This window comes from Lucilia cuprina, chromosome 3 (assembly GCF_022045245.1).
Source record: "Lucilia cuprina isolate Lc7/37 chromosome 3, ASM2204524v1, whole genome shotgun sequence".
In the NCBI taxonomy this organism is placed as follows: domain Eukaryota; kingdom Metazoa; phylum Arthropoda; class Insecta; order Diptera; family Calliphoridae; genus Lucilia; species Lucilia cuprina.
The window spans coordinates 13,238,183-13,262,175 of NC_060951.1; the positions used below are offsets into that span (position 1 = coordinate 13,238,183).

Here is a 23,993-nt window from a genome sequence, read left to right on the forward strand (position 1 = left end):
AAGGTACTTTTTTTTAGCAAATTACGAATACTTTTTCGGTTTATAGAATTATTACTATTAAATTACGGACTAACTTTGTAGTATTTATTGTAATAAAAATTATGCATTTTGCATAAAAATTTTGCATGGGGAAAAAAGTACAAAAAAGGGAAAAAACGGGAAATTTTATTTTATTCAAACTCTTTGAGACAATTTTTTTTAAATTGAAAAAGTAGTCAATTTACTTACACAAAATATACTGTTCCTATATTATTTTGGAATTCGAGTAATAAGGCCTATATAGGACCATATTCGATTAAATTGTTTGGTACTTTTTGAAAGCACTATTTTTCTGAAACAAATTGTATTCTTTATTAGTACTTTTCACTTAGGTAAAATTTATTCTACTTTTGGTACTTTTTCTTTTCTCAAATGATACTCTTTGTTCTTTAATATGAATTCAAAACACATGATTATTAAACATACATGTTCCTCATTGAATAAGATTCTTTGAGAACTTTTAAGTACTTTTTATCTCATAAATGGTACTTTTTTAATTTTATAAAATATTTGATCTAGGAACATTAATTTTAACATACATGGTCTTGACTGAATAATATTCTGTAAGTGGGAACTATTTGCTACTTTTCTATTCTTTTCATAGTACCTTTCAGATTTTTTATGGTTAACCGGAACACAGGGTCCTTATTAAATGATAATTTATTGAGAGAGATTTTTGCACTTTTTCGTTTTTACGATGGTACTTTTCGACATTTTACGCTATTGAACATATATATTGAAAATAAAATTTAATTTAATTTTTCATTCATTACAATTTTATTTTTTGAAATGTATATAATACTGAACACAGAAACATACAATTTTTGATTAAATTATAATCTATTATAATAGTTTTTTTTCAAAATTATTTTCGAAATTTTCTATCAGTGAATACTAAGAAGTGAAACGCTGTCATTTTTTTACAACAACAACGTTACCTCACAGACGAGTTCTGTGTAACTCTAACACATATGTAAGAAACTTACTTTCTCTACAAACTTCAAAACTTTGTTGCGAAAATTCGTGGCTTATAGAACTTGAAAATATTTTTTATCACTTAACGTTATACTTTATTATTTTTTTGCATACTTTAAATATATTTAATAGCCCGAAAAGATTTAATTTTTTACAAACGAAAAAAATATTTTTTTATTTTTTTGACATTTTTGTTGTTGAAATTAAAACGAAAAAAGAACAATGTTGTAAATTTTCGTATGGTACAAGAAAAAAATATTTCAACTAACTTAATTATTATTTCAATATTGCAGATTAAAAAGCAAAGATACGTTCATATATAATGTTTATAAATAAATTATGTTGCAAAATATTTAAAGAAATCTTTTAAAATATAAATTCAAATGAAATAATTTTTTTTAAATTTTTAAATCCGATTTTTTACAACTATGTTGGCTTGAGAATTCTACTAATACATTCTTAGAGTTAGGTACCCACTGACAGTAGACTTAGGTACTTTTTGACAGCGTTTCACTTCTTATTTATTCTTTGTTTTCTATAATGTGGAAGCTAAATGAATGAAACTAAAAATACAAACTTCTTACTTCTTCTAGATTTTTTGGATCAGTGCTTTGTTCTATTAAATTTAGAACTGGACTCAATATTAATTTTATTCACATCATTACGAGAAAAGTTGTTAAATGAATGCAGCTTAATCATAAAATGTGCTGCTGAATCGTAAAGTTTAGAAATATTTTTTTTGATAATTATATATTTTTTCGGAGCAACTATCTTGAATTTCTGCGGGAGAAGCATCTTGAATTTTTGGGGAGCTACATTGAATTTCTAAACTATCATCAACTTGCATATCTTCACAGTCATTAAAGGGCATTCAGACGATCACACTTTACGTACGACAAGTCTAATGAAAAAGTAAAATGAAATTCCATCCGTATATCAAAAAAGAGAATAAAAGTCGTATGATTTATATATTTTGTGTTTACACGATAGGTATAAAACAATAAAAAAGTCAGATGGAAACAGCTGTTTCTCTTTTTTATATGTGTTTACAAAAAAATACATCCCTGATCAAATGCGACCTGCTTGTTTTTTTTAATTATTTCAAATAATGAAGAGAGCCATACGACTGTCAAATTTTCCATCTGTATTCTCTCTCAATGTGTGATGGTTTCATTATATATTGCGTTTAGACGATCCCATCCGTGCTCTTCTACACAAAATTTTGTGTGATCGTGTAAAGCTTTAGTGGAGAATTTTGAGTAGTTTAGTTATATTTTTTGAAGTAATTGAGAACATGCCTTTTGTAGGAAAATTTTTAATAAAAATTTTGATTGCAGTCTTTATGAGTACATTGATATCCTACATTTTGAGGAACAACATATTTGTATATGTGACTTAATAACATCGATGAAGTATTCAATTTGTTTTCACAAAAGAAACATTTAATCTCAATTTTTAAAGTTTACGAATATAATCTATCTGCTTTTCTTTATGTATTGAGTTTTACTCTGATCTTAAAGAAAGAATAATTTAAATTGTCTAAAAATTTAAGTAAAAAATTAGAATGTATAGGCTAGTATGGCGAAACATATGATACCCTACACCAACGATTATGTTAAAAATTGGATTATTTTGAAAATATAGTGAAGTAGGGTACAAAAGTACATTTTAGAAAAAGGTAGATCAATAGGACTACGTGGAAAATGAATGAGGAATGAGGTATAACATTTACATATATGAATCGATTTTGATGAAATAAATCTTCATCATTGCATATGACTTAAAGTAAAATTATACTTACTATAGCAATTTTATTTATGAGCAAAAACCATCCGTCGCAAATCGATTTTCTGAAATCGTTCTCAATTGCAATTCTGCAATAATCAATTACAATTACTTTTAATTGAAGAAATTTCAATTATAATTATTGTAATTGTGAATATGTTTCTCTATAATTGCATATTATTTTAAATATAATTTCAATATCTTAATTTTAATTAGGAAAACTCAACTAAGTAGAATTACAAGGAATTGAAATTGGCAAACAATTACTAGTAATAGTACTGGTCATTAACATATTACAAATAATAAATTTTAATTACAACTAATTGTAATTGCTCAATTGCACAATTAATTGTAATGATTTAATAATTACCAATATAAACTACCTAAATATTTTCTTGTTAGAGTGGCATAGTTTCTATAAAACTAAAAAGCATAAAATATATAGACACATTTAAATTAGAAATTAGTTATAAACTGAAAATCTACAATCATATATAGATATTTACAACTAAGAAATTATAGTCGGGCGAGCTGTTACAAAATAAAATTTGATTTAGTTTTCATAATAAAGCATTTAAGACCTGGTTCACACTGGGAAACTTTTGATTTTGTGTGTGAGAGAAAGAGATGGTTGATATATCTTTCTCGCACACACAAAAATCAAAAGTTTCTCATAAAGATTTTTCTAGTGTGAACCAGATCTAAGTTGAATTGTTCCTTGCCTCAGATATACTTAAGTCATTTACCCTATTACACCACTATAGTGGGGAGAGTATTATACGTTTGTGCTGATGTTTATAACACACATAAAATATTGGTCCAATACCCACCTTAAATTATACCGATCGATTCAGTATCATTTTTTGAGTCGATTAAGACATGTCCGTCCGTCCGTCTGTCGGGCTGGCTGTCCATATAAACCTTGTGCGCAAGGTACAGGCCACAATTTTCAAGATAATTTGATGAAATTTGGACCAAGCATGTTTTTATGCACAGGGACGAAGCCTATTGAAAATGGTTAAAATCGGCCCATTATTTCACCTAACCGTATTTCCCCATTTTGGACTTTTTAAGCCATTATTACGTCAAATATTCTATTATCTCTCTAAAAATTGGCACAAATAAGATTTATATTTGTATGAATGACACTGCAGATTATCGTAATGATCGGCCCTTATTAGACCCTAACCCCCATACAAATCGGCCTATTATTTCACCTAGCCCCCATACAGCCGTGCCTCCCGATTTTTATTCCATTATTACGTCAAATATTCTATTATCTCCCTAAAAATCTCTCTAATAATTGGCACAAAGGTATAAATGACACTGGAGATTTTCGTAATGATCGGCCCTTATTTGACGCTAACCCACATACAAAAAATGTCTTAAACGTCTAAAATTGACTTTTCCCAAATTTTGGAAAATAAATTGCTTAAATACTTTGGAATTAAGGTAAAAAATATAAAATTTTAAAAATATACTCATATTATATGGTCGACCATGCCTATACTTTCATACCTGTTATACTCTACACCACTATAGTGGAAAGGGTATTATGCGTTTGTGCTGATGTTTGTAACGCATTTAAATATTAGTACTATACCCAGTGGGTATTACCCACCTTAAATTATACCGATCGACTCAGAATAACTTTCTGAGTCGATTTAACTATGTCCGTCCGAGTTTCCATGTAAACGTTGTTATCAAAGTACAGGTCGCAATTTTTAAGATAATTTGATGAAATTTGGAACATACGTTTGTTTTGGACAAAGCCTATTGATAATTGTTAAAATCGGTCGATTATTTCACCTAGCCCCCACATAACTAAACCCCCCGAAAAGGGCTTTTGACCTCATAACTATGTAAAATATAAATGTATCTCAATGAAAGTTCGCACAACTAAGTTCTATACAAGCCTTGATGACCTTGCCAAATTTCGAAATTATCGGACTTCATTTTACCCTAGCCTCCACACAAATGAAAATGAATATCCGCAATTCATTTATTATCACTGTTATTGCGATTAAATTTAGCACAGACAAATATTATATATATTATATAAATATCATATAAATACAAATCTTTATTTATTTTATCGGGATCGGTTCACATTTGCTCCTATCCCCCATATAAAAGCACTTTTAGAAAATAAGTTTTTCGTCAATAAATTGCTTAAAGAAATCGGAACCAAGGTAATTTTTAAGATTAATGCTTTGTTATGAAAAATAAACAACATTTAATATTCATAACTGGTGTAGGGTATCATACAGTCGGCCAAGCCCGACTATGCTTTCTTACTGGTTTTTCTTTTTTCCAATGGTACTTTTTTAATATTCTATAATACTGAACCTAGGAATATGAAATTAAGTATGTAGATTTGGAATTAGATGAGAACCCGTAAAAGGGAACTTTTTGGTGCTTTTTCGTTGTTCAAAAGATACTTTTTGAGTTTTCTATAATAATGAACTTTGAAACGTGAAATTAAGAATGTAGAGTCTGGATTAGACGAGAACACATCAAAGGGAAGTTTTGGTACTTTTTCGTTCCATAAAAGGTACGTTTTGAATTTTTTATAATATTGAACCTAGAAACCAAAGAATAAATAAGAAGTGAAACGCTGTCAAAAAGTACCTAAGTCTACTGTCAGTTGGTACCTAACTCTAAGAATGTATTAGTAGAATTCTCAAGCCAACATAAGTAGTTGCAAAAAATCGGATGTAAAAATTTAAAAAAAAATGTTTAATTTGAATTTATATTTTAGAAGATTTCTTTAAATATTTTACAACATAATTTATCTATAAACATTATATATGAATGTATCTTTGCTTTTTAATCTGCAATATTGAAATAATTAAGTTAGTTGAAATATTTTTTTCTTGTACCATACGAAAATTTACAACATTGTTCTTTTTTCGTTTTAATTTCAACAACAAAAATTAAATGTCAAAAAAAATAAAAAATATTTTTTTTCGTTTGTAAAAAATTAAATCTTTTCGGGCTATTAAATATATTTAAAGTATGCAAAAAAATAATAAAATATAACGTTAAGTGATAAAAAATATTTGCAAGTTCTATAAGCCACGAATTTTCGCGACAAAGTTTTGAAGTTTGGAGAGAGTGTAAGTTCTTACATATGTGTTGGAGTTACACAGAACTCGTCTGTGAGAAGAGCGTAACGTTGTTGTTGTAATAAAATGACAGCGTTTCACTTCTTAGTGTTCAGTGCTAGAAACATTAAATTAAGCATGGTAGAAATAAAGAAGGTAGTGTCATTCTCTCTATATTTTTTAAAATTCTATATCTGACATGCTTAAGGATTTTGACGTTTTCAAAAAAATAGTAATACCATATTAATTTAAAATTTTCCCATATATTTGAAGTTTAAGAAAAAATTTAATACATAATTTTCATTCATTTGGAAAATATTGAAAAATATAAAAACGTTTACTTTTAAATTGGAATTAAAGGGAAGATCTTAATTTTCAAATATTAAAAAGCTAATTTGTGAACATTATTTTAAGAATAGCCAAGAATGAGTTGCATTTTCCCCAACTGCGAAAATACCAAATAGTTTTGCAAAAATTTAAGCATACATTTTTTTAAAGTCCCTACATTACCCAACAAACGACAACAATGGCTAGATATATGTAAAATTTCCGAAGAAGATTTGCCAAAAGAGCCAATGGTATGCTCCGACCATTTCCTTAAAAGTAATATTTCAGTTAACGCAAAACGTGTAAGATTGGATAGAAATGCTGTGCCAATGTTTTAATTACATATAAGAAAGCGATAGTCAGGAGTTGAAAAAATAACTTCCAAAATAACATTATTATTTAAATTGTAAATTTTAAATTACACATTTTTTGTAAAAAATTTCTCGAAAATCAAAACCTTTTTTAAGAATGTGGCAACGCTTTATATAATGCTCACAAAAAAACTAAACTTCAAAAATCCTTATTTGATAAAAAAATTTTTGATTGACACTACCTTCTTTATTTTTATCATGAAATTAAGTATGTAGAGTCGGAATTAGGTGAGACCCGGAAAAAGTGAACTTTTTTGTTTTTTAAAAGGTACTTTTTGAATTTTCTATAATATTGTACTTAGAAATATGAAATTAAGTATATAGAGTCTGAATTATGTGAGAACCCATAAAAGGGAACTATTTGGTACTTTTTCGTTTTTCGAGAGGTACTCTTTTGAATTTTCTATAATATTGAATCTAGAAACATGAAAGACCTGGTTTACATTAGGAAACTTTTTTTTGGGAAACTTTTGATTTTTGTGTGTGAGAGAAAGAGAATGAAATATCAATCATCTCTTTCTTTTACAAACAAAATCAAAAGTTTCTCAACAAATGTTTCCCAGTGTGAACCAGGTCTATGTGAACGGTTGCGTTTAAACTCATTGAGTATTTCAAATAAAACACGATAAAAACAGGGATTTGTGAACATAGTATTAGTCGGTGAGACCGAAAAACAATAGAAAGTAAAAATGTTGAGCACTGTAACTGCCGGTTTACACTAGGAAACTTTTTTTGGGAAACTTTTAATTTTGCATGAGAGAAAGAGAAATAATATCATTAATCTCTCTCGCGGTACGGAGTTTCCCGTTCTCGGAAACTTGTTTTGTTTTGTTATTATTCTCATTCGTACAACAACAAACCAATACAATTTACACGTATTTTCTGAAACAAAAGTTTCTATGTGTGAACATCAAGAAAACTTCAAAAGAGAATAAAGAAAAAGTTTCTCAACAAAAGTTAGTGTGGATCAGGTCTAACCAATTATCGATTTAAAAAAACATTTACAATTTAATGTCGGTTAAAGGACCCAAATTCGATGTTCATAGCCGACTAATTGGTTATTATCAGGGAAACCAAAATATGCAAATGCATGTTTTTTGTGGTTTTTTTAAGACCAATTTAAGAATTTTGGCATCGATTTGTTAGAGCATATTTTTGCATATTTTACCCATAAGAGCATAATTTTGCATGATTTGACTTTTTTAGCATATTTAAGGCATATTTTCGAGTTTTTAGAGCATATTTTACTCTTTTAGTGCATATTTTGATGTTTTCGCTTTTTTCGTTTTTGTACATTTTCAAAACTTTATTAAAAAAAAAATAAAATTTAATTTTTTTATTTTTAATTTTTCAGCCTATTTTACAATTTGAAAAAAAATTCGTTTGTATAACTTAAAAACTGCAAAAAATACATTACTCTCACGGATTACATTTTAAAACAGACATAAAACCTATTACTTTTCATTTCATAAGACCAATCAGTTTTTATAGCTTAAAAAACTAATTATTGGAATTTATGACAACACCGATTAAAATGTCAGTTTAGAAGCTATAAATACAATTGGTAGAAATGTGTCAAACTTTGTCGTTTGAAATATGTTTTTTGGGGTCTAAATATTTTAATAGAAACGGAATTCTATTAAACTAGTTCTTTAAACTATAAGATGAATTAATTATAAAAAATCTTGTAGGATGAAATATGACACTAAACATTTATTATTTCATTACAATTTCTGAAATATGACACTAAACATTTATTATTTCATTACAATTTCTGTCTTTTTGAGCTTTTCAATGTTAAAAAATTATGAAAAGTTTTATTTTTAGAGCATATTTTTTAAATTTTAAGAGTATATTTTGAGTTTTTTACGGCATATTTAAAGCGCTTAAAACACTTTTTAGAGCATGTTTTCGGTTTCCCTGGTTATTATTGTTGACGTATTAGAAAATAAATAAAATTAAAGTAATTAAGAATTAAAAAAATCTAATTACATATGTGGATGATAAATTAATGCGGAAATTCGTATAAAATAGGTAATGTTTAATATATTCTAGATCTTATAATATATGATGTGTTATTCCTCTATAATTTTTAATCATTTTTCAGCAGCGGAAAGGTAGTGTACATTTGGAAATGTTGGGCAGAATAAAGAGCAAAATACAATCGAAATCTTAAAACTATTAGGAAGAAGTTGTTATTTTATATTAATATGTTTTGTAAGTTAATACATATTTATGTTTTATTGTTAATACAGGCAAATCCGGTATAACGAATGATATAATGTCAAGTCTTTTCTTTAAATCGAAAAATTATTTTTATCGGAATTATTTTTTCTAGTAATTTTCTTTTATTTAATGGTCAAAAAATCCTTCAAATTAATGTATGAAATTGCAATAATTTGTTTAATCCGATTCGTTATACTGGGATTTTCCTGTATAACAATTACAATGCTACAATCGAATTATGGGATAGTTGTGAGAAACGACAGAATTCAATTGGAAACAAATTCGGTTATCACAACGAATCTGTCCATAATTATAATGAATGGAATTTAACAATTTTGCTAGCAGTGGTTGATCACAGATATTCCTTTTTATATGTATATACATGTAGGAGTTCCCGGTCGATGTTAAAAGCCCGCAATATTTAAAAACTCAACCCTTGGAAAAAAAATTGGAAACTCCTCTCTTTCAAGTCTATTATGAATATTGCAATAAACATCCTCGTCTTACTAATTAGATATTCTGCATTTAGGTTAACCCAGTAAAATATTTTCAGATTTTGGTAATGGTATTGTAGGATATGTAGATATTTCATACATTACTTAGTAATGAGTTCGCGCTATCAATAAAATAATTTAATTTTTTTGAATGGAATTTGTAGTCAATTGTCTATAGCGTATGTCTAATAAGGAATTAGATAGTGTTTCTAACCGTAGTCGATTTTGGAAGTTTTTTCAAGAAATATTGATATTTACATTTATGTAAAACCCCTTAAAAATAGAATGATAAAACTATTTTTTAATGGGGCATTGAGTTAGAGAATAGAATAGCAAACATGAAAAATAACTGTAAAACAAATTTTAAATCCGGAAAAGTCGGGTAAGCAGATTTGTAACTAGTTATTTTTTGGTCATCGTCGAACAAAAATAAGTAGTTATTCACCCAAAAAGTAACTACTTACACTATTCTCCAATATTACAATAGGAAAAAAAGAAAAAAAAATAAGAAGAAAATCTGTAGCTTACATATGTAAATATTTAATCGGGTTCTTCTCATCCATGTGATCGGCAAAAGGCTGATATACTTTGTTTCATTTGTTATGGTTTAATATTGTTTTCCATGTTTTTTTTATTGGACCTACATTTCCTTATCCGAAAATAGGTTATGGGAAGAAAGATAGAGGGAATGGTGTTTGTGGACATTTGAAATAAAATTTCCTTTATCGAAAGTGATAGGTAATACCTCTGCAGCTGAAGAATGAATTTTCCCTGAAGTGTGTTGTGCGTCCACTGGCCAATTTACCACAAATTGGTGTGTTCTTGAAGACGTGTTTTATGCGACATTATACGGGTATCGGGAAATAGTTCCCTTATTTCAGAGGAACACATTCCGTTGTAGTATTGATAGAACCGTGAAATACACCCACGTTGCGACGGTATCCAATAAAATTGGATACCCTACAGTCACCGATAAGTACCATCGTTGAGTAGCTCCGAAATAGACTTTGAAGCTCAGGTCTATGGGAGTTGTATTCAATTTTCGGTTGAATGTAAATGATAGTAAGATCAGACAGAGTGAAGTATGTCCTACACCGTTAAAAAAACCGATACACTTAAAAATCTGTTTAGTCCATTTAGACATCGCACTGAATTTTCATGCCCATAACATCAAGAGTTTCCAATTCCTTAATATTTACACCACCGATATATAAAGATGAAATCGAGAGAAATTATTACTTACACTAAATGCAATTACACTCTATCAAACGCCTTGAGCCATCACTTTACTTTCAGGGTTATTAGCCTCTCCCATTTTAGAAATTGGGGTTACATTAGCAATCTTCCAGCATGCAGGAAATTTGCCGGCATGGTATAAAATGCTTCAAGAGCAGTGTCGGTAAATCATCTGGTCCAGGAGATATGTTTATGTTGATATCTGTTCAAACTTTTTTAACGGCACAGACTCGAAAGAATATATTTGGCATGTATTTGATGGATGATCACTTACGAGTGTTTCTAAATGGGGTATTATATTACTTGATTGTTTCCTAACATTGGCAACACTGATAATCATGACACTTGATTTGTCAGCAAAATGCCATTTTATAATTCAATTGGCACGTTTGTTTGTCCGTTACATTTATTGTAATTTTATTTCCGCAAAAACTGAGATATAAATGTACTTGCATACATACAAATATATGTATGTATTTTGTACATTGTACATGTGCTATGAGTGTTGATTTTTATTACTGTATAAAAGTGAGAAAAGTCAACGTATTTTTAAATTAAATTGTTTTTTTTTTCTTTTAATTTAGATTGTGTTTTAATTGATATAATAAATAATAAAGTATGTAAGTGTTTAAATACCAGATTGATTGTCTCCTAGAAAATACCATTGGAGTAACAGAAGTACATACATACATACTTAGATAGATTAATGGAAATCATAATATTCTTATAATGAAAGCAAAACAATGAGAATGACTTTGTCAAATGCTTTAATTACTTACATATCTCTTTGCTACAATGGAAAATAAAATGCCATCACGTGCTAGTTTTTGTTATTATTGCTGTTTTGTCGGAGAATTTATGCGCATCGCAAAGTAGCCATAAAGAGACAGATTCATTTCACTTATAGAGAACAACACATTTGTACATAATTATCTCTCTGCATAAGACCATTATTTATGTTTTATAATGTATGTATTATGTACATATCGTCACCTAAAATGTGTCAAATATGACCAAAACGATGTTTTTCAAAATTATTGAAGCGATATCTCTAAAACCGGATGTCACTTGGTCTAAAAATCTTAAGAAATTGTTTAGCCTGTGAGTAAACACTGTAACATTTTATTGTATCCATTAATGATACCATATTTCAAAACTATAGTTTCGTAATTTTAAACATTTTGACTTTTCGACAAAAACTGTAACATATTATTGCACCATTAAAGCGCGTTCAGCCTACATGTTGCTTGGGTATAAATGGTGCCAAGCTCACAGGATATATGTTTAATTTGGGAGACTTGCCAAATGTGGTTAAAAGACTCTTCATCAATGTATACTTACACACACCAGATGTGCCCGATCCTATATCGGAAATGGAAAATGTCGGGTTCGTCAACCACATTTTTAATTTGGGAGATTTGACCAAATGTGGTTACAAGACTCTTCATCACACACCAGATGTATCCGATCCTATATGGAAATTTCGGGTAAAATACCCGACATTTCCTACCTGTCATTGACTTGAGATCGTGGTTAAGCAAAACATTAGAGCGAAATCTTACTGGAATCTGGATAGCTCTAAACTGGAAGACAAACCGAGTTGGGGAAAACCGATAGATGTATGTATGTATTGTCGTGTATCTAATAATAACACAAGCGAACCTGGCGAAAGTCGAAATGGATTGGATTGAATGTGACGCCAGCAAAGAAAGGCAATAAAGATGAAATGGTATTGGACTGAGATATGTTAATCTAATGAATATAAAACCGTTGGATGCAACGAGGGCTGACTTGAAAGCAAGAACAATAGAATAGCATACTGTATTTGGATTAATAAAACTGAGGGTAGGGCAACATTAATTATTTGGGGTGACCCCAATGTGAAGAATACGAGAAGCTTCTTCTGAATAAATGAATAAGACCAACGTATTTAAACCTTAAAATTTCATAAGAAAATTGAAAACTTAAACAACGGTTTGCCGATACACAAACATTGACTAAATGATATTTTAAGTTCGAAGACGTTTCCGAATGGTTTGTCGTCTGTCTGATACTATAGACAGTATTCGAATTATTGTTATTCTTTTTGATTAAATTGTACCAAAAAAGGTACTAATTATAACAATATTTTCATCCCTAGATTTTTGTATACACAATTTGTTCTAAAAATCTCTAATTCACACTCTCTCTCTGTATCTCTCTTTCATTCTCTGAAACGTGTACATACTTATGCAGTGTTGTCTTCTTTATATACATATGTAGTTAGTGTGTAGTAGAGTAAAATAAAAAAAGATACTATAACCATTGTAAGGAAACGAGAAACGCGTTGAGCAAACTTATTGTATATCCTGATTTCGAGATGTCAGTGCTCGAGTTAAGTTTGATAAGCTAACAATCAGTGCCAAACTATACACAGACAAGTGTGGATTTCAAAGAAATTTAAAGTTCCACATAGTTATTATAAAAAAAGAAATAAAAAGTATATACTTTTATTAATATACCTAAGTACATACACAAAGATATATGGCATATAGTAATACACATATTTAATAAAATAATTTAATAATATAAAATATAAATATTTAAAAAGTTACAAAAAACAAATAAAAAAGTTAAAACAAAAAAACATAATGAAAAAAATTATATATACATTTTTCACATGAATACTAAAACATACATATTTAATGTGAAATAATTTACACATACATATACAATTACATAGTATAAATACACACATAGCTATGCATGCATGTATGTTTCTATGTTTTTGTATACATAAAGTGGGTCATTCAATTACACATCATGTTAATACGGGAAAAAATTACAAAGTAAAAAAATAATAACAAGAAATTTATATCTGTAGTTCTCTAGTAAAAATATATAAAAGTGTATCTATCTATATCCACATACTTAAATTCACATAAAGAAGGGTCATTTATTTATAATCGTTGCAAGAGTGTGTTTCGTTCGTTCCACCAAAGGAAAGAAAAAAGGAAACGGATATAAAAAAATATATTAAAATACCCAAAAGTATGATTATTAATTTATTCTCGTTTTTCTGTTTAATTAACTCAACATCAATTAACTCCCAAACAAATTAAAAGTGTAAGTGTGTTTTACGTTAGTGCTAAATGCCAATTTACTCTGCAGGTGATAATAAATTGAAACTAAAATCACAATTAAGTTACAAATCAATACCAAATCAAAGAAAGAAAGGAAAAAAATTGATTTGTACCCACCCAAAGTCTAGTTTTGTCAACTAATAAACAAAGAAAAGAAAAAAATAGAGGACAATAAAACGAATATGATAAAGAAGTAAGAAAAAATTAAAGCATAAAAGGAAAAAAATATATATATAAAACGATAAAGAGCAAGAAATAAAAGATACATTTCATTCACTAGTGTTATATATGTACATAATAACATACATATAGGAGAGTGTCTGAATGTATAAGTGTGTCACAGTGTGTGTGTATGTATCTAAGTGTTTACTGTGAATTTCAAAGTTTAGTGTCCGTGATTATTGTATTTGAATTTAGTTAAAACCACATATTTCTATATAAATAATTAATTCGTATTTATAAATGAACAATTTACTCTTTCCATCAAGAAAACAATCGATTTTCCTTAATTATTCTCTACGATTAGTATTTATTATTTTATTATGATACTTCCTTATTTAATGTTAGTAAAAGGTTCTTCAATAGTTTATTATATAATAAGAAGTAAATATTATATTTTGGTGCAAAAATCAAGTAAAAACAAATTCCTTAGTTTAATTGAAAATATTTAAAAAAATAAAACAAAGAAAATATTATATAACGAATAATACTTGGTGTATAAGAGCCGGAATTATTTAAATACTACACATATATACAAATACATTTATATATACATACATACACATACATACATTCATATATATGTATGTAAATCCAACTATACATATACAGATGTATATGCATGTATGTACTGGCGGTTATATGAGTGACATTATGTGTTATTGAATGCCGAAATTATTCGATTAAACAGTAAGTGATAAAAACAATGGAAACTTGTAAAATTTATCTAGATTCTAGATACATGTAATTAGTTAGCAGTGTCCCATTTATTATATTAGACCACATTTCTATTAAAACAAATGTTCTAACCTAAAATAAAAGAAACAAATCACAACCATTTAATACATTTGGGAAGTATTAAACATTAACCGCCCTTTCCCAAAAAGTATTTTTATTTTTCTCACATTTATATTACATTAATACTCTGCGTTTAAGGGCAGTGTCACACGTTCAATATATATCGTGATATTTGCTATATTGTGATGTGTATAGACGGATCGTGTCCCATATCACATAAAATCTCAATTTTCTGAAATCCAAAATTCTTATCAACATTTATAATGGATCACGTGATAAATATTAAACGTGTAGCATGATACATTTGTAAAATTCGGAAAAATAAATAAAAAACTTTTGTTTTTTCTTAAATGTTAATAATAATATAAAAGGTAATAAATTTGTTCTAAATTTGTATGAATTTGGAGTTTTCGCGGCATTCTTGTTATCATCGTACGACCCGTGTAGCACAAATATTGAACGTGTAGCATACCGAGGTATTTATCAACCTATTAAAATGATCCATATTGATTAATATATATTGAACGTGTGCCAGTGCCCTAAAAGGTATTCTCACAAAAGAGTTTTCCACGAGCCACCATAATGTTTGTATAAAGAACAAACAATACTGATTCTGATGTTGCCACACGTAGAGAAAAAACATGGTTCGGCATGGTAAGGACAACTATGCTATGTTTTTTGTAACAATATTTTGTAATCATAACCAAACAATTGTTATTTTTATTGAACTTCATCAATATTTTAGTTACTGAAAACATTTATATGTTTATGACAATTATAAATTTAAGAATGATTCTCTGAAAAATAATTATTTTTACAACAACTAAACAATGATAATTATTTAAACATATTATATTATTTAGAATCATTTAAACTATCAAATAACCATTAAATGGTAGGATTTTATACGTTTATCCATATAATGTTTAAGATATAAGTAAAATACGTTTACTATTAAAAATATTTTGGTATCGCCATTTTTCTATCAGTTGTATGGTTTATCCGTACTAGATCGGATTAAATTAATTGTTAAACAAACGCAGTGTTAAAATAATTGTGAAAAATAAATAATATCTAAAAATATAACAGGAAACAATATAAATAAATAAAATAGCGTACATAAAAAATTAAAAATTAAAAAAATTATATTGTGTTTATATTGGCATCATGTGTTTTTGAGAATATCAGTGCTTGAAAGTTTTGTGTTTGTTTAAAAGAAAATTAACAAATAATTACATTTTACGCCGAGCACATTAAATTTACCATATTATGTTTAATATGTAACCATAACATGGTTACTTGAAGACATGTGACTACTTGTAACCATAATATGGTTACTTCAAACAATAATATGATTACGTGAAGCCATTATATGACTACATGAAACCAAAATGTGGTTGCTTGAAACTACAATATGATGCTACAATATCACATTATGATTAATAAAACTATATTATGATGAAATATTTGGACTATATTTAATCATAATATGGTAGATTATTATACTAAAAATGATCATAATATGTTTTAACTTTAGCCATAATTCTAACCATAATATGTTGCTCTTAGATTATGGTTACCGCAGAGAAAAAATCTCTGCGTGCAGTTTTGTTCATCCTGTTTCCTAAAATTTTTGTCCTGGGGTCAATGGTAAGCTGGGTAAAATTATAAAATACTTTTTTAGGGTTTTCCGACTTTTTTCATGTTGCTCACATGTCATGTAAAAGGCCTTTAAAATGAGCTTTTACTTATGTAGATTTCCTCGTCAGATGAAGTATTAGATCCTGCCTGTAATCTCAAGATGTCATTAAGTTTATACCCAAATATATCACCAAAGTTAGATATGAATTAACTGTGAAGTTATTACTGCTTTATTCCTCCTTTACATTGGCTTAAGTTATTCCATCTATTGTAGAAAAAAATCTTATAAAACCTAACGAAGTTTCTATTCAAACATCGTTAGAGATAAAAAAAAATTGTATGGCGTCTATATTACCCCACAAGATTCAAGATTGGATTTATAATCTTAGCTTGTTCTTGATCTCTAACTTCCAGAAAAGCCTAACTGCGCTGCAAGCAGATATGCAGGATGTGCAATACAGTTTTTAATGAATAAGGGGTATATTCATAAAGATATTAATCGCTTATTTTGGGTTTATTACGCACAATAAACCTTCAATAACTTTATTAAGCATTTATGAATAGACGCTATAGCTATATAGATCCATTTATCTTTGTTCGGACTGAGTTCCAAACATCTTACGAAAGTTATAAAAGGCGAACGGTCGTCTTCTTAACACTGTGTTGTATGTAAGGTTTTCATGGTAATGTTGAGTCTAGTATAATTCCTAGACATAATATCACTAATCACAAATTCGTTGTTCAGTTCCAAAATAAAATAAATGAATAAATAAAGCTGCACAAAAGTCTTTCACATTTTTCTGCTATAAAGCTAATTGATGATAAGATTGGGGATAAGCTGGAGTTCTTCTTTCAATTGCAGATTGAATAATCAGCAGATCAAATGATTCTGCTGATTATTCCGAGAAATATCGTCCTACTTTTAAACATCTGTTGTATTTCGAAGAAGGGATATGAAACGTATGTTTGATGTTAAGTCTTTATTTTAAAGCTGATAGAATTTACTTTCAGATGGTAAACAACATTTTATAAATAAAGTTATCCTGGCGCTTCAGAACACGATATTTCGAATGCCAAATGTGATGGAGAAATTCTAATTCTGATTCAACGCACATCAAACCTTTATAAAAGTATACTTTGATATCTATATTAAAAATTTGTCGGGCGGTGTAATATGCAATTGATCAATTTTAAAACAATTGAATAATTTTAAGCGTCTTTTAAAAATGTGAAAATATCCAGAAAAAACATTGATTTTACTTTTTAACGACTATTATATGCCAACTGCATCATATAGAATGAGTCCAATAATGACTTACAAATCGTCAACTGAAATGCAAAAGGGCGTAACAACAACACTGAAAAAAAATTACAGGAAAGACAAAAAACTAAATAACATATAAATTATTGTTGCTATAAAAAAGTAATTTCTTTATACGATTTATAGTGGCCTCCGGTAGGTTAGTGGTTAGTGTTCTAGTCTGGTAGACCGGAGGTGGTGGGTTCGATTCCCACCCGTGGCACTGGTTAAGGAGCGCACAACAGGCCCGATAGAGGCCTAGGTGTATTTATTCGGATTTGATGTGTATACGTCCTCTTTTCAAACTAACTAACTAACTAACTAACTAACTAACTAACTACACGATTTATATCTAAACATTATTATGACTTTACCGCCAGATATTGTTCATTATGTTGCTTTTGAGGACTATCTGAATTGCGGAAATTACTAATTTTTTGTTATGCCAATTTGAATTTCATATCAATAAAATCGAATTTTTTTCATGTCAATAAAATCGGAAAAATTTGTGAGAACATGTATTTTGATGTAGTAAACAATTTTCAATCCAAAAGTCAATTTAAATTTTTTGGTTTTTATGCCTTTTTCACTGTGTGAACTTTTTTAGTTTTTGTGATAGAAAATATATATTGGTCAGTATTAGAACGTCAATAATAGTGAACAATAAGACATAATAATATTTTCGATAATATAATTTGAAGTCCGAAAAATTTGAAACTAAGCCCCAGAACTGCCCGTGGGGCTCATTCGTCAAATATATGTAATGCTTGTGATGTAGAACAAAATTTGGTTACAATATAGAAAAAATCAGTAATAATTTGTTAAAATTTTTTTATCTGGTTTATTAAACTTTGTTTAATGAATTAAGGTATAAAACAGCAAAATAAGTTTTTATTTTTTCTTTTATTTTACTAATGACATTTACCCCATGGATGGGGCGGTATCGCCGTTTTGGTCAGTGTGTAAAAGTTAAAAAAATATGTACATGAGGATGACTTAGCAAAAATTGAAGGGAATAAAATTAAGGCCAACATATCTAAGTATCCGAACTAAGAAAAAAATTAAGAATATGTATTGCAGTTTTAATTTGAGGCCGCCTCAAAAAAAAGTGGTTATGGTCCCCCTTCTTCCCTACATACATATGTATGTTTCAAAGCTATGGTTGACGTAGTGCTAATAACACTACAAATAAGATTATATCTATTTTCGAATTCGAAGGTTGCAAGGTTTTAAAAACATTTGATACTAATTAAGTTAATTCTTTTTTGTCATTGCATAGCTATCAGCTGCAGTTACATGATCTCGGAAGCCATTCCAAAATTATTGAATTTTTTAGCGAAATAGTATTTTTTTATTTCTTATCAATTTGCCGAATCCATTTCAATTGATGATGAAATTGCAAATATAATAGTTGCTATCAAAACATTGTTGAAAACTTTAAGTTCTATAAATAAAGTGTACACTTTTCATTATAAAAATTCTAAAGTAAATTTGTATGTTGTATGTACATTAAATAAACATTTGCCTGTTATATGTATTGAATATATAGGAAATGTATGGATGTATTTGAACATAGTTTTGTAAAACTTAAAAGGGATTAAATCGTATTATTTAAAGTGCATACAAAGAAACATATGTAATCAATTGCAAAGAATTTGAATTTGACACTTAAGTGACAATTACAGAAAAAAGCTTTTACATTTAAGGTGCCGCCATATTTACTTAATACGAAAAAGTATTTGTATAAAAATTCCTACTAGTATAAACCAACTATATACATACTAACTGTCCCTAGTTAATTTTTGGGCTACAGTGATGACTTTTAATCAAATCTTCTTTTAAAAATAAATCTAGATAAATGTGAACATTTCATACGTCTTGCAACGTTGTCAAAAACAGTTTTGTCAGTATATTGTAAAACAACAATATTGTTTGACATCTAACAATCTTGTTAATGCATTACGTTGCTATTGACAGATCGTTGTAGAATAATTGTTTGACAATTTTTATTGTCAAATGTGCAAAACTTATGCAACTGACATTGGCACCAATGAAATTACATAAATTATTTCTATTGCAGCTTAAAAAGGATCTAACAACATTTGTCATACAATATTTCTGACAACAGATAATTTATTGTCTGACAATAAGGTTTTATTACAATCGCTGAACTGACAGTTTCTCTTTTCTCTGACAACACCAAAAGTTCTAGCTATGTAGCTTTAAAGGTAATAATTATGTAACAAGTTAATTAAATTAAGTTAATTATTCACATACACGATTTTTTCTACTTTATGAACACGATCGATTAGTCTTAATGAAAACTTTAGACTCAACTTAGACATTTAAGAAATCACAGATTTATTTCGCACTTTTCGATATTCCCCCACATAAAATGATTTGTATAACATTTCCCATGAACGGAGTAAAAAATCACAGCTATTACTTATTTTACTTATAAATTAAAACAATTGTAAAGACATTTTTACTTTATTTTTACAAACAATAGACAAAAGTCCAGAAAAATGCATTAAATATAATGAATGCGAGCGGGAATACAAAGCGGGCTTTTCTATCTATCCACAAAGAGACTTCGTGCGGTGTCATTGTCGACCAGGAATTATTTGTCGGATACTTTTTCTCCTTTTCATTTTCACACTCATCTACACTAAGTGAAGGCGTAGTTGCGATCGACTCCGAAGATTTAAATTTATTTGTTGTTTCATCATCCACTGTTATAATGACTGGGGACTCGATCACCGACAGATATCGTTCACATCCGTGTTTTGTAGTGGCTAGATTATCACAGTTAACATTGTCCATCATTTTATGTCGTTTCATGCGTGGTGTTAGTGTTGATTTTAAAATATATTTACTTTTAACTTTCTTTACTTCAACACTATGTTTGCGACGCCAAATTGTATTGACAAAGGCAAATTCCACAAGACTGCCAAATATAAAGCAAGTACAGGCGAGAAACCAAACTTCCGAAATTTTTATGTAACTAACTTTTGGCAAATTTTTTTCTTGAGATGAGGCCAGAGTAATAAATGAGAGTAGAGTTGTGCAGCCAAGAGTAGTGCGTGCGGGTGTTTGGTCAGCCTGCAACCAAAATGATACCCATGATATGGCTACGATCATTATGGAAGGCAGGAAATAATCCATGATATAGTATCCCACTTCCCGTGTTAAATGAACAGTAAACGATAGTGAACTGTAGTTGCCCGCAAAGGCTCCGTGACGTAAATCATCTAAATCGGCATTGATAATTGACTCGTTTTTCCAAACATTCTGTAGCGCATATTCAGTTAAATGCATTTTGGGATCAAATGCCACCGGATCATTTTGTTCCCATTTTAGAAGAAGTTCTGATGAATTATACATCCAGCTCTCGAGAATCGTGGGACAAAGCTGTTCATCAAAAGGAAACTTTTGCAATTTCATCCAACAATATAGAGTGGCCTGAACACGGGCTGATATTATCACAGTACCATCAGGACTAATGGCAGTGAGTATATCTTTCTCGTTAGTGCCGAGTACACTAGAGTCATGTTCGTTGGCCAGAAAAATGTGGGGCACCCAAATAAGACCACGCAATGAAGATTCTCCCAGTATTGATTGAGTTCTAGAGGGTGCATACTTGGAAAATGCCAGACGCGGATCTTTAAAACGCATCTGAATGAGACCATGCATTTGGAACTGCAAATCGCTGGAATCTAAATTTTTAAGAACGTATATATACACACGCACATAAACATTGACGGGTGTTTCAGATGAAGTGCCGTTAACAACAACAGGAGGACGCTCTAATCGATCATAACGACAAGGTGCAGTCAAACGATTTATTAATTGAGTTTGTGTCAATTCGTCAGCATCATCCATAGAGGGACAAGTGTCATCCGAAAATTTTGTAACATTTAAATCTGATAAAACATTAAATGTGTTGCTATTATTTAACGATACAGAATTTAACTTGCCCGACAGCGAAACATGTACTCTGTCGTCATTGAGATCACTAACATCTTGTTTATCTGTTGCCAATATAGCTGCTGTTGCAGCTGACACTACTGTAGCTGCTGCTCCAGCACTATTTATACCGTTTTCATTTAGACCAGATGCTAAAGTTAAAGATTCTCCGATGTAACACGCTGTTAAGAATGCAATCACAAAATAAATATTCATATTTATTATTTATTTTTTTCTTATTATTCTTAATTTTCTTTGCACTAACACCGCCACCTTTAGAAGGTGTTATTTTAGAAAAGTGACGTTTGTACTCGTATAACCGTTAGGTATAAGAAATATTTAAGTTCGTTGTACTCGGATCGCAAAGATTTTTCATACTGTTTATGAACTTGCTACTTGATTATTTTTTGTTGGAAAATTTGCTTGAATGAATGTTCTAGTTTTATTTACGATACAATATTTAGTTGAGTTACTTAGCTATCTGTCCGCATACTCATATATACATACGTAGTATGTGTACATGTTATAAAGTTCTTGAGACTTGATCTACAATGACGAATTCGTTAGCTGCTACTAACTGTAGTTATTATATTGTTATTTTAATAATGATAATTAGGTATTTATATTATTCACTCCTATTCGCCAATCAAAATTTTCATGAAATATATTTCCTTTTCGATCTCGTACTTTTTTGACCAAACATATTTCACCTGCGAACAAAATCGCCTGTTGTAAATGAATAACAAATGTCCCATCGTTGGGAATTATTACAGGTAAACAAAAAATTTCACTTCTATTGACGATACAGGAGATTTCATTTCATAATTGTTTTGAAATTAGTTCATTTCTTTAAAACTGTCATTGAAAGTGATTAAGAATATGCTGTTATTGTTTTGTTTTGACAGGTTCATAACTTTATTCTGACCTGAGCCACATAAAAACTCACGTTTAACAATTTTATTTTCAAATCATCAAATGTTCATTTGAAAGTTGTTTGGATAAAATAATCGGAAGTTCCCTAACGCAGAATTACTGTATAAAAGATGTGATCAGCACATACACATGTATATACCTATGTAGGGTAACAAGAGCCACTTGTGACTAATGATAATTTAATATTAATAATATATAAATATAAATTTTATTTTATAGTTATTCGCTTTATTTAATTTAATATATTTTAATGTGTATTGTTATCTGGTAGATAAATCAAAATGTTTAAATTTAATCGTAGCAGCAAAAGGTAACCAATTTTAAAATTGTTATCAAGCTTTTGTCTTTTCATGAAATATCAATATTTACTTGTGTCTAAAATTGTGATAGATAGAGCAAAACTTTTGATCGTTGGTAAAAATAATACCTAAGTAATAATAACATTAGACAAACGCGTTTGTATATTATACATACCTAGTAGACTTGTTCCTAAAAAATATAATTTTCTTGGGTGGCTGTAATTTATCGGTACATATTACCAAAAAAAAAAAAAAAACGCCATGACGTCAACTGCACTGGAGTCACATCTTATAAAATCTGTAAAATTATTTAACGATCAACCTTTTAATAAACTCGTCAAAGAAATTTATGCGTATTCTTTGGTCTAAGATAATATCCAAATAGAAATAACAGATTTTTTCAAAACATATGTATTTTTGAAGGTCGTGTTTAATGCATATAAATGACAAAAAAGAATTATATATGAATTACTTATTAGTTTAAAGACAATTTCCAACAATTTATGATATTTGATAAAAAAATATCGTTTAATCTATTTTGTTAATTATGATCTTAACTTCCCCTAATTTTTTCCTTTTTTTTTTGGAAACATTCTTTTTTACCTAATAAAAATTTAAAGATTTATAAAGCAATAAAACTATATTGTGATAATGTAGAATAGCTCATAAATTTTTGATTATACATATGTCCGTAGTTTACAATTTTGGGAAATTTATAAATTTTTTAATTCCTTGTATCAGTGAAAGAAATATACAACTTAAAAAATAAATATTAATAAATAACAAAATGTATTTGAGCTTAAATTAAAAACTGTATTAATAAAATGATCTGAAGTTAGATACATGCATTTACGAGTATGTACACGCAGAGAAAAAAACATGGTTGTGGTAACCGTGTTCTAAGAACAACATATTATGGTTAAAATTATGATTGTAGTCTAAATATATTATGGTTGTTTTAACAATTTTAAAATGCAATTGAAATATTTTATCATAATATATAATATTTACTATAATATTGTTTGTTATACATGACTATATTATGATTTAATATAATCATAATTTACATAAAAAAGTAAAAAATTACAATACATGAGAGAATTTACAAATTTAATTTCAATTACAAAAACATAACTACATTATTCCATACACAGT

At 28.7% G+C, this 23,993-nt stretch overlaps 2 protein-coding genes across 8 annotated transcripts in view; one reads left to right on the plus strand and one right to left on the minus strand.

The window, feature by feature from the left end:
- Positions 1-12,940: 12,940 nt before the first annotated feature.
- LOC111687923 overlaps positions 12,941-23,993 on the plus strand; it is a 63,672-nt gene continuing 52,619 nt past the window's right edge. For 4 of the 7 annotated variants that reach the window (XM_046945355.1, XM_046945357.1, XM_046945354.1 and 1 more), the window contains exon 1: positions 13,212-14,591. The gene's annotated coding sequence lies outside the window, so the exon portion shown is untranslated. Of the gene's footprint in view, positions 13,040-13,211; positions 14,592-23,993 lie in introns of those variants that run through there. The other 3 variants (XM_046945351.1, XM_046945353.1, XM_046945352.1) reach the window with 3 other exon arrangements.
- LOC111676368 (pH-sensitive chloride channel 2-like) lies at positions 20,112-21,991 on the minus strand. The gene has a single exon (XM_023437284.2). It carries the CDS (start codon positions 21,820-21,822, stop codon positions 20,137-20,139), a length of 1,686 nt encoding a protein of 561 aa, XP_023293052.2. The 5' UTR covers positions 21,823-21,991; the 3' UTR covers positions 20,112-20,136.

What these genes read in the sequence shown, in the direction of transcription:
- LOC111676368 (XM_023437284.2), bottom strand. Translation starts at nt 21,822, where the DNA reads ATGAATATTTATTTTGTGATTGCATTCTTAACAGCGTGTTACATCGGA.